Source organism: Narcine bancroftii, chromosome 7 (genome assembly GCF_036971445.1).
Source record: "Narcine bancroftii isolate sNarBan1 chromosome 7, sNarBan1.hap1, whole genome shotgun sequence".
In the NCBI taxonomy this organism is placed as follows: domain Eukaryota; kingdom Metazoa; phylum Chordata; class Chondrichthyes; order Torpediniformes; family Narcinidae; genus Narcine; species Narcine bancroftii.
In genome coordinates this window covers 44,805,770-44,818,170 of record NC_091475.1, presented here as the reverse complement: position 1 = coordinate 44,818,170, position 12,401 = coordinate 44,805,770, and the positions used below count along the sequence as shown (strand labels likewise).

Sequence of the window (12,401 nt, the reverse complement as noted above, 5' to 3'; positions counted from 1 at the left end):
GCATCACCTGTCATTCTTTCAGTCTCTAGCAGGGCCCAGTAACAGGCTAGTAACTGTTGTTCAAAAACAGAATAACGAGTGGCAGCCTCAGGCATGGTACGTGACCAGAATCCCAGTGGGACTCGGCGACCCTCTTGTTTCTGCCAGAGGCTCCAGGAGGCCACATCATCAATATAATGGTGAATTGAGAGGGAAGGCGATACTGGAAGGTGGGTGAAGGTATACTGGCGCCCCTTCCAGGTAAAGGCGAACTGATCCTGTGAGTCCTCAGCTATAAGAATACTGAAGAAGGCGTTAGCAAGATCAATGACAGCATACCATGTTCCTGAGTTCCCAGTAGCAATGTTTTCAATAAGGGTGACAATGTCCGGAACTGCTGAAGCAAGTGGTGGGGCATGTTTGTTCAAAAAACGATAATCAACTGTCATTCTCCAGGAGCCGTCCAGCTTCTGGACCGGCCAAACAGGGCTATTGAAGGGCGACGTTGCAGGCCTCACTACCCCTTCTTCTTTCAAAGCATCAATGGTGGCGGTAATCTCCTCCTGCCCTCCAGGGAGGCGATATTGCGGAATGCATACAGGTTTTGAGGGGGGTGGCACCACCACGGGATCCCACTTGGCCTGACCCACCACTAATCTTTTTGTAATAGTCCGAATTCCGAATGCAAACCCCCCTTGGCTAGTATTAAGGGCTGTACCGGCCAACATATTAATACCCAGAATACACTCGTCAGTGGCAGCTACCAACGCATGTAACCATATGGGGGAAGGGCCATCACCCACCGTGGCACGGACTTTTATTTCCTTTGCCAGGGTGATTGCCCCTCCCATTCCTTCTATTCGAAATGTGGGTCCGTTCCAGAGGTCGGGGTTACCAGGAATCACCGAGTGCTCTGCACCGGTGTCAACCAAAGCCAAGTATTGGCGATCATTACCCCCACCCCAGTGAATTGTTAATGGTATGTAGGGCCGCGGATCCCCGTGTGTGCGCCGTGTCTCGATGGAATAGACACGGGAATCCTGCCCACACCTTCAGGCTTCAGAAGGGTTCGGGGGTTTCCAGGACCACATGCTATTGTTATCCTTAAGAGCCTGTTTAACCCATTGTTGTACCTCATCACGGGTAACTGGGGCAGGAGAAGCTGACTCGATAGAAGCAGCAGTGGGAGCAGAAGGCACAGCTGGGCCGGGAGGACCCAGCATCTGGGAATGATGTTCCCCTGCCTTCCTCTTATAAAGGGCATACAAGACTGCAGTAGGTTTCCCATCAATATCACTTTTAGGTACGCCTAACTTTAACAAAGTTAGAAAAAGCTCTTTTCTGGTCAGTCCATTATTAACAGCAGCCCCTCTCCTTTCATCCTGTCTGTCTGCTTTAACCTGGGTTGTACGTGAGTGGATTTTACCTCCCAACTCCAGTTCTTGGAGTCCAGATAGGGCGTGCACCGCCTCAGATACGAGGTGCCCAATTAGCGGACTAGTTACAGACAGGACCAGTCCCCGTATAGTAGGTTGGGCTGAACGAACCAATCGGGTATGCATTCCAGCTGTGAATAATTCTTCATCAGGGCTCCCCCCATGCATCCACAGCCTCAGGCGCCCCGCATACAAAGCAGAGGCCACGGCCTGTTGGCGAATCACTGCTATACCCTCCTCTGGTGTGCCCCAATGGTTCTGCAAATGCAGATCCCAATCTACTGGTGACGGATACACCCGTAACAGGGCTTCTCCTAGAGTAGCAAGTAAATAGTCTACATCTCTCCTTCTGCCACGTAATTCAGCAGTGACTCGAATATCAGTAGTTAATGATCCTAACCCCAACAATTCCTCAGGGGTCAGATATATGCTACCTCCCCCTTGCTCCCAAACCCGCAGAAGCCAGGCCGCCAAAGTTTCTCCTGTCTTTTGCCTAAAACGATCTCCAATGGCGGCCAGCTCTTTTATAGTAAAGTCACGTATTGTTGTTGACTGCTCCCGACCCCTGTTACCACTCTGGCACATGGGAGGCTGCTGAGACCATCCCGTTGAGGGGGGAGCCCACCTAGCATAAGCAGGGGTTTGGGAGCCTTCCCCTGGGTCCGCTTGGGAGATCGGAGCACCGGTCCCTTCAGTTTCTACACTTACATCATCCCCCCTCTCGCCTTCATCTGCTTGGACAGTCCGCTGCCTTACGGGGCGGGCTTGAACAGCGGAGGGAGAGGGGAGTATGCCAGGCACATGCCGGGGGGTATCTGCATTATTACCATTATCATCATACCAGATATTCCCGTCCCAATCATCAATTACATCAGGATCATTGCCATTCCTTATCATGGCACGAATACGGTGTGGATCAGGTTCTACCCCTTGCTTTTCCTTATTCGCACAGAGCTGTTGCCGGAGTTTAATATTACGGCAAATTGTTTGAACATGCTTATCCTCCCATTCTTTGGCTCGATCCTGACTGGTGCTAACAATTTCGCTCATCATCGAGCAGCGCTGTCGCAGAGTCTCTACTTCCTCCTCTAGTTGTTTTCTCTTATGTTCAGACTTTACCTGCTGCTGAACTAATTCAACTTCACGCTGAACGGAGTGGCGTAAGGCTGTGGCCAGCAGCCAAAAACCGTCTGTCAGCGTCCCCCGTTTTTTTGGAAATTTACTTTCTCGGAGGAGAGTGGCAACCCGCTCTCCCAGAGGCACACTTAAGGGTTCTAACCTTTCATCCCAACTGATGGGTGGTCCCAACAAAGACAGGGTATTAGCCAGCATGCCAAACCCATCATCTTTGGAAGTCCATCCCGGAATCAAAAACTGCTCAGGGCTCACCTCTTTCTTTCGGCGAAACATCTTGAGACCAACCCTGCTCGCTGCGCCAATTGTCTTGGGTAAACTTATACCTCTCATTTTGTTCATTTTAGATTGGTCACAGTGTTTTAGCTACCGAAAGAAAATAGACACACACACCGAGAGCAGTTCAGTTTATACAAATGTTTATTACTAATTCAAAAGCTGATTTCACACTACAATATGCAAGCCCTTCCCAACTATACTTATCAACGCTTGGACTGGTCCCAACTGCCGAAGCGAGGCAACAACTGCACACTTGTAGTAGGTTGTCAGGGCGCTGGTAGCAGCTTCTCCACCTCCCCCGACCGGGACGTTGCTCGGACTCTGGCTGTTCTTCCTTCTTGACAAGGGGTGTTCCCACCCCTCGGAGAGTCTAAACTTCAGCAGCAGGACCACAGGCTTATATACCCCAAAAACAATTAATCATGCGCCTACTCCTTCTAATATTTGTCAGCCAAAATCAAAACTGAACATTACATTCTACAATTTAGAAGATTAATTATTATGGAACCAGGATGTTATAATTTCCTGGTTTATCTCGTAGATACAAAGACTTATTAAAACTTCTCGAGCAAGACAGGTTGTGACCAATTCGTCAATTTCAGAGTGTTGCATTTGACAACTGCCTTCCCTGGGCCTCACAGTGGAATTCCATTTCAAAGTGTATCTTCAGATAAGTCCCCATGGCTGAGTTTAATTACATCTGCTAGTTCTGAAAGTAAGGTGACCTGCTTGTGGACCCAGTGTCGTCAGTTCCACATAAGCAAAAAGCATCTGGGTACATGGTTTTAATCCTCCATTACACCACCCCATCATCCAGATCATTAATGCATATGACAAATAGTAATGGACCCAACACTGAACCTTGAGTCACATCACTAGTCACCAGCTTCCAATCTGACAAAATTATCTACCACTACTCTCTGGCATCTCCCATTCAACAATTGTTGAATCTATTTTACTACTTCACTGTAAATACCTAACGATTGAACCTTCCAAATTAACCTTCCCTGAGGAACCTTATCAAAGGCCTTACTAAAGTCCATATATACAACATCCACTGCCTTACCCTTATCTTCTTCCCTCGTAACCTCCTCAAAAAATTCAATAAGGTTTGCCAAACATGATCTTCCCTTCATAATTCCATATTGACTTTTCCTAATCAAACCCTGCCTATCCAAATATTTATATATACCATCTCTAAGAATACTTTCCATTAACTTGCCCACCACCGATGTCAAACTTACAGGCCTATAATTACTAAATTTACTCCTGGCACCTTTTTTAAACAATAGAACTACCCTCCAATCCTCTGGCATCATTCCTTTACTAAAGACATTTTTAATATCTCTGTCAAAGCCCCTACTATTTCAACCTCCCTCAAGGTCCTAGGGAATATCTTGTTAGGACCTGGAGACTTATCCACCTTTATTTTCCTTAAAAGCGCCAGTACTTCCTCTTCTTTAATAATCATAATTTCTATAACTTCCCTATTTATTTCCCTTACTTTACATAGATCAATATCCTTCTCCTTAGTAAATCACATTTCTTTTCCAGCTGGCTGATTTTAAACGCTCTATCACTGGCCCTAAGTAGCTTTGTAACTGTATTGCAGGTTTTGTGGCCTGGTAAAGGAAATTAATGATGAAGCAGCTGGAGAGCTGGAGGGTGATCCTGAGGGAGGCATACTGGAGGTATGATGGTTCTTCATGGTGGCAATAATCTTCGCAAGGCTGTGTGTTCATGAATTGGCAAATGATGCTCTCAACAATGTTTTCCTCTGAACGTGCACAAGGTGCATTCAGGGCACTTGTGTAAATCAGAGGGGTCCACCTTCTCTCCCTCAGGCATTGAACTTCAAGAGAAAACTGGAAAATAGACAAAACAATTGACATTAGATCTGGCCACTGGTGATGAAATGGTTCTTCAGCAAAAGTATGAAAATAAATCAGATAGATTATGCAGTTTATTTGGTTTTTTTGGTAAACAATTTCATCTCAACTGCAAAATGCATATAAGGTGAAATAAATGTGATAGTAATGCAGTTACCAATTGACTTCTTTTGTCTCTGTGTACAAACCTTGTGGGAGAGCACCTGAAGGAAGGCAGATTTCCCCAGGATCCTGAAATCCCTATTTATGGTGGTATTTCTTTCCAATCTAAGCCTCTTTCCCCAACCTCTTGTCAAAAGAAAGGCACTAGATGGAAATCTGCCACAATAAAGTTTCCTCAACTACATCCTGGGTAGTCTTGATTTTCTGGTATATCAGCAAAAACCAGCTCTTTTTATCATTCTCACATGATGGTTGTATGCTCCTTCCTGTGGCCCAGAACTGATCTTTGACCTGAACCCTCAAAGAGCTCCAGCAATAGGACTGACTGAGGCTGTCACGATCAAACTGAGTGGCTATTGCTTTCAATGGTCCTGGTGCCCACCAGTCAGGGGCCTTCTCCAATACAATTTTTTCAACAGACTGGATCCTGCACTTTAATTGGAATTAAAGCCTGTGGCTTTAATGTTTGTGTGTCTGTATGTTAATCATTATTAATGCAATCCCGATTTCTTTGTATCATTATATTTACTAATCTGGAACTTAAATAAAAAGATGGAAAAAGAAGAATGATTTTGCATGAAACCTTTTTTTTTGGGTTACTTGCCTTTGTGTGGCGCCTTGTCAAAGAAAGTGAAAACCGATTCAATCTTTTCACAATAAATTGTTGCAACAGAGGGGAAAACAGGCTGGCCATTTTGTATATGGTAAGGCATGCAATTCATGATTTTAAACTAAGACAAATAATGTCCTTTCAATGTGATCCATTGAAGGATAAATATTACTTGTGACTCGATTAATTTTTCAGATATGTCTGTTTTCTCCTGACGTGCTTAGCCGAACATCTAATTTAAAAGATGGCACCTACAGTTGTGCAACCCTCTCTCTCAGTGCAGCCTTGATTAGAACTTGCACACGTTACACCAGATATTTGGGTTGAGATTTAAACCTGCAATTCCAGTGTTTGTCTCGAGGTGAATTGACTTTTCTCTCGTCTTTGGTTCCAGTATGACTACGAGTATGATGAGTCTGAAGAACGGGTTGTGTTGGGTAAAGGAACATATGGAGTGGTCTATGCTGGACGGGACCTCAGCAATCAAGTGAAAATAGCTATCAAAGAAATCCCAGAGAAAGATAGTAGGTGAGTATTAAATTGCTATTTTCATGTTGCACGCATCCAAATAAGATAGTATATGCTGCTGTTTTTCAGAATAGTCTTTGCATAAACCATAAGTTTGTCCATCTATATTGTATAGACTCTTGCCCCTGCCAGTCCACAGTCTTTATTCTGACACCTTCCTGTTCTTGGCTTATTCCTTGAAGAAGAGCTCAGGCCCAAAATGTTGGTATTAACCTCCTAGGACTCTGCAAGACCAGCTGAGTTCCTCCAGCATTTCTGTGTGTTTTTGCAACAATCACAGCATCTGCAGACTTTTGCGTGTTCACAATGAATGCTCATTGCACACCACAGAGTGATGAAAGACAAGTAATTGATTTGGCCCTTTGTGGCTATTCCAGTACCTCTCACAACAGATGGATGGCATGGTAACAACTGATGATAGGGAGATAATGTAGTTGGTTAGTGAGTCAGTTGCTACTTTGCATTACAAATTTTATCCTGACAGTTGAAGATCTTGGGTGATATTTTTCTGCTATAGTAATTCATTCAGTAATTGTTCATTGCAAAGTAACCTCTAGACCACTGCAGTGGATTTTGCATAACGATATAGACATTTTCTCATGTGATTGATGAGAATGATAATCACAAACCTTGAATAAATGTGTTTCATAAACTTTACTCCCTTCAGTTATTATCTTGGACTGTTATATTCTGACATTTTGGATCATAAATTGCTATGCCATAATTTCTGTTTACAAGTTGCTTTGTAAAACTTCACAGAGAAGTCCCACTCTGCTAAAATTAGAACGGAGTAAAATATTGCATATTACTGGAAATGACAGGTGCAAACTATGTTGTTAATGCTCAGTAGGTTCCAGTAGAAATATCTGATGAAACATCGTTAATCTGAAACATTAGCTTTGTTCTCTTAACCAACTTTGCTCAACCTGTTAATCAAGCTACAGTTGGTGTAACATACTGTAATGAGGATAGATTAATTAATGATCTTGTTAGTTGAATAACTCTAGCTGGATTTAAAGGTGGGGAATTGGGTGCAGATGAAGACATTTTACATCAGTTGAGAACATAATATTACTTGTGACTCGATTAATTTTTCAGATATGTCTGAGTTAGTGTTCCTGTTTCATTTGGATCTTGGCTTTGACTCCAGAACAAACTTGTGAGTTGACAGTATCTTCTCTTCCCACCCACCCTTCCATCCCCTTAGGCACTTCCTGCTGGAACTGCAGAAGGTATAATACTTGTCACTACATCTCCCTCCTCGATTCCATCAGGACTACAAACAGATCTTTCAGCTGAGGCAGAATGTCATGTGCACCTCGACCAATGTAATCTATTGCATTAAGTGCACTCTATGGCCTCCTCTAGATGGAGTTATTTCATCCCACCTCAGTGATCTCTTTCCCTGCTTGTCCTTCTACCTCTCCCACCTTCATTTGTCCAGTTTCCTTCCACCTCTTGTCCTCTTTGCTACTCCCCTCCACCTGCCTCTTTTTAAACTTGCTATTTTCCCACTTGAGTCATGACAAAGGTTCCCACCCTGAAACATTGACCATTTTTACCCATGGATGTTGCCTGATCTTCTGAGCCCCTCCAGTTTCTCATTGTTTGCTCCAGATTCCAACACCTGCAGTTCTTGTGTTCCTCTGCTTGATTTTTTTTTTTAATTGGCTACAGCAATTTCAGCATTGTTATCAATGGGGTGGGAGCATGGGTCAAGGTTTACCGTGATAAATTCACAGGAACCAAGATAATCCACATGAATTGTCCTTACTGTTCCTGCTGCCAAGATCTGCCAAGCATTTGCCATGTTTTGGTCATTGTTCACTCTGGTAAAGTTCCAAGGATGCATTTGAAGTTGAGATTGTGAGTGGTTTTATGCAGGACTTGGCTCATCAACTTGGCTCAGCAGGATCCAGCTATAAATATAGAGTTGGGTCTATCCTGGGACTTTATACTTTATAATTTGGCACCACAATCTCTATCACTGCTTCAGTTTCTCTTGGGCTAAAAAAATCGCTGAAGAAAGATATTGCAGAAAGCGGGCAAGATCAAACTCTGACATAGATGGTAACTTTGATTGGAGGTAGACTCGGGAAACGAAACTCTAAGAGGGTTCTCATAGCAATGACATTTTAAATCTGGATATTACAGGGCCCAAGCAATGGCAGGCTGTGTGTAAAATGGCAGGATTGCATAGAAACATAGAAGATAGGAGCAGGAGTAGGTCATTCGACCCTTCGAGCCTGCTCCGTCATTCAACGAGATCATGGCTGATCTTAAAGTTCAGTACCCCGTCCCCGCCTTCTCTCCGTAACCTTTAATACCCTTATACTGAAGAAATAGATCTAATTCCCTCTTAAATATATTTAATGAACCTGCCTCTACTGCCCTCTGTGGCAATGAATTCCACAGATTCACCACCCTCTGGGTAAAGAAATTCCTCCTCATCTCGGTCCTAAATGGTTTGCCTATTATCCTCAAACCATGGCCTCGGGTTCTGGATTTTCCCATCATTGGAAACATCCCATCTGCATCCATTCTGTCCAGTCCTGCCAGAATTTTATATGTCTCTATGAGATCCCCTCTCAATCTTCCAAACTCCAGGGAGTACAATCCCAATTTGCGCAATCTTTCCTCATAAGTCATTCCTGCCATTCCAGGTATCAGCCTGGTGAATCGCCTCTGCACTCCCTCCATTGCAAGAACATCCTTAGATAAGGTGACCGAAACTGCACACAATACTCCAGGTGTGGTCTCACCAAGGCCCTGTACAGCTGCAGTAAGGTATCCTTGTTCCTATACTCAAACCCTCTTGATATGAAGGCCAACATGCCATTTGCCTTTTTAACCGCCTGCTGTACCTGCATGCTCACCTTCAGAGACTGGTGTACAAGTACCCCTAGGTCTCTCTGCACTTCCCCATCTCTTAATCTATTGCCATTCAAATAGTAATCTGCCCTCCGGTTTGTATTACCAAAGTGGATAACCTCACATTTATCCACATTGTAGTGCATTTGCCATGTATCTGCCTCAATTTATCCAAATCACACTGGAGCTTCCTGACCCCCCTCTTCTGTGCATACAACCCCTCCTAGCTTAGTGTCATCTGCAAATTTGGAGATATTACATCCAATCCCCTCATCCAGATCATTAATGTAAATTGTGAACAGCTGGGATCCCAGTACAGATCCCTGTGGCACCCCACTGGTCACCGCCTGCCACTCAGAAAATGAGCCATTTATCCCAACTCTCTGTCTTCTACCTGCCAGCCAGTTCTCAATCCACATCAATACTTTGCCTTCAATCCCATGAGCCTTGATTTTGGAAGCCAGTCATTTATGCGGGACCTTATCGAAGGCCTTTTGGAAATCCAGGTACACCACATCCACTGGCTCTCCCCCATCTATTTTACCTGTCACCATCTCAAAGAATTCCAATAGATTTGTCAAGCACGATTTACCTTTTTTAAATCCATATTGACTCCGTCCGATCCCTTCTCTGCTAGTCATATGCTCCGCTATGACATCCTTAATGGATTCCATAATTTTGCCCACTACTGATGTAAGACTCACCGGCCTATAATTCCCTGCTTTTTCTCTACCTCCCCTTTTTAAATAGTGGGGTAACATTAGCTACCCTCCAATCCATGGGTATTGATCTTGAGTCTATCGAGTTCTGGAAAATAATTCTTAAAGCATCTGCTACCTGAATGGCCACTTCCTTAAGTACCCTAGGATGTAGATTATCAGGCCCTTGGGATTTATCTGCCTTCAATCCCATCAATTTCCCCAAGACCATGTCCTTAGAGATTCTGATTTCTTTCAGTTCCTCCCTTGCATTAGTCTCTATGTTTCCCAACATCCTTGGGAGGTTATTTGTATCCTCTCTTGTAAAAACAGAACTAAAGTAAGAATTTAATTGGTCTACCATTTCTTTATTCCCCATTATATATTCCCCTGATTCCGACTGCAAAGGGCCTACTCTGGATTTCACCAATCTTTTCCTGTTGACATATTTATAAAAGCTTTTGCAGTCGGTTTTTATATTTGCCGCAAGCTTACTTTCGTAATTTATTTTTGCTCTCTTGATTAATCCCTTTGTCCTCCTTTGGTGCATCTTGAACTGCTCCCAGTCTTCGGTTGTGGTACTTTTTTTAGCCAATTGATATGCTCTCTCTTTGAACCTAATGCTGTCTCTAATTTCCCTTGTTATCTATGGTTGAGTCACCTTTTTTGGTTTATTTTTATGCCAAACCGGTATAAACGATTTTTGCAATTTCTCAATTAGATCTGTGAATGCTTTCCATTGTCTATCCACAGTCAACTCCCCCATAAACACCACCCAATCAATCTTACTCAACTCCCATCTCATACCATCATAATTCCCTTTATTTAAATTCAGGACCTTAGTCTCGGTTTTAATTTCATCACTCTCCATGTCGAGTGAGAATTCGATCATATTGTGATCGCTCCTACCCAAAGGGCCTCGTACAACAAGATTGTTGATTAGCCTCTTATTATTGCATAATACCCAATCTAAAATGGCCTGCTCCCGAGTTGGTTCCTCGACATATTGGTCTAGATAACCGTCCCGTAAACATTCAAGGAATTCCTCCTCCTCAGTATTTTTACTAATTTGGCTAGTTCAATCTATATGCAAATTAAAGTCTCCCATGATGACAGCTGTTCCCTTATTGCACGCTTTTCTAATTTCTCTTTTAATGCCTTCCCTCACCTCTACACTACTATTTGGAGGCCTATATACCACCCCCACTAAAGTTTTCCGCCCCTTGCTACCCATATAGATTCCGCATCTTCCGAGTTGATATCCTTTCTGTCAATCGTGTCGGTCCCTTCTCTCACCATCAATACTACCCCACCCCCTTTTCTTTCTTGCCGATCCCTCCTAAATATCATATACCCCGGGATGTTAAGTTCCCAGGCTTGCCCACCCTGCAGCCATGTTTCTGTAATCCCAATTAAATCATATATGTTTATCTCAATTTCCACAGCTAATTCATCTACCTTGTTCCGAATGCTTCTTGCATTAAGATATAAAGCCTTCAGATTTGCTTTTTTTTACCCTCCTTGCTCTTTCTGATTTTTTACTTTCGCTGCCTAACCTAACTTTTCCTGTTTTATCTTTTCTGTCTTTGCCTTATCATACAGGTTCCCACCCACCCTGCCAAATTAGTTTAAACCACACCCGACGGCTGTACCAAACCTAGCTGCCAATATATTGACCTCTTTTGGGTTTAGGTGTAACCCATCCTTCCCCAAAAGGGATCCCAATGATCCAAGAAGCCAAAACCCTGTCCTTTACACCAGCCCCTCAGCCACACATTCATTTTTCTTAACCTTCCATTTTTGTCCTCAGTTGCACTTGGCACAGGTAGCAAACCAGAGATCACCATCCTGGCTGTCCTATTTCTTAGTTTCTGTCCTAGCTCTCTGTAATCCTTTTTCAGTACTTCCTCCTTTTTATCTATGTCATTGGTACCCACATGTACCAAGACATCAGGCTGTTCGCCTTCCCCTTTTAGAATACCCTGGACCCGATTTGAGATATCCCGCACCCTTGCACCAGGGAGGCAGCACACCATGCGGGCATACCTATCTGGCTCACAGAATCTCCTGTCTGTATTTCTGACAATGGAGTCCCCAATGACCACTGCATTCCTCTTTACCTTTTGGTCCACCATGCCAGGCTCAGTGCCAGCGACCTGGTCACTGCTGCCAGCTTCTGTCAGGTCATCTCCCTCAACAGCATCCAACAAAATATACCTGTTACTGAGAGGGATATTCACAGGTGTGCTCTTCATTTTCCTGGTATTTTTCTTCCCTCCCCTGACAGTTACCCACTTACCTGACACATCTGGTCTTGGGGTAACTATGTCCCTGAAAGTTGAATCTATCAACTCCTCACTCTTCCTTACCAGCCGCAGGTCCTCAAGTTGCAGCTCCAGTTCCCCAACTCGGTCCTTAAGGAACTGCATCTCGGTGCACCTGACGCAGATGTGGCTATTTGGGAGGGTGGGACTCACCCATGGTTCCCACATCTGACATCCAGTACAAAGCACTAACCCCATAGGCATGACTGAACTAAAATAATGCCACTTACCTTTCTCCTCGCCCGCTTTTGCTTAAGCCTGTTGAGCCAAAGGCTGGAAGTCCCACTCCTTCAGTGCCCCACTCACTCAGTGCGCCGCTCCTCGCTGGCCGCTCCCTCCCCTTTTACTCCTTTTACTGGCCCCTTGACCAATTAACCCAGTCACTCTCTCCAAGCTCCTACTCCTCTGACTCACAGCTCAAACTCCAGCTGCCTCCTCCTCAGACTCCCAGCCTGATTTGAGTAGGCCCAAGCCCCAGTAAGCCCTTGTAT

The 12,401-nt window shown here is 44.1% G+C and overlaps 1 protein-coding gene across 2 annotated transcripts in view; it reads left to right on the top strand.

Annotated features, from left to right (window-relative positions):
- LOC138738843 (mitogen-activated protein kinase kinase kinase 15-like) overlaps nt 1–12,401 on the top strand; it is a 128,571-nt gene that overhangs the window by 70,730 nt on the left and 45,440 nt on the right. For both annotated transcript variants that reach the window (XM_069889922.1, XM_069889923.1), the window contains exons 13-14: nt 4,441–4,519; nt 5,884–6,017. In XM_069889922.1, coding sequence (XP_069746023.1) covers nt 4,441–4,519; nt 5,884–6,017 — 213 coding nt within the window. The remainder of the gene's footprint in view (nt 1–4,440; nt 4,520–5,883; nt 6,018–12,401) is intronic.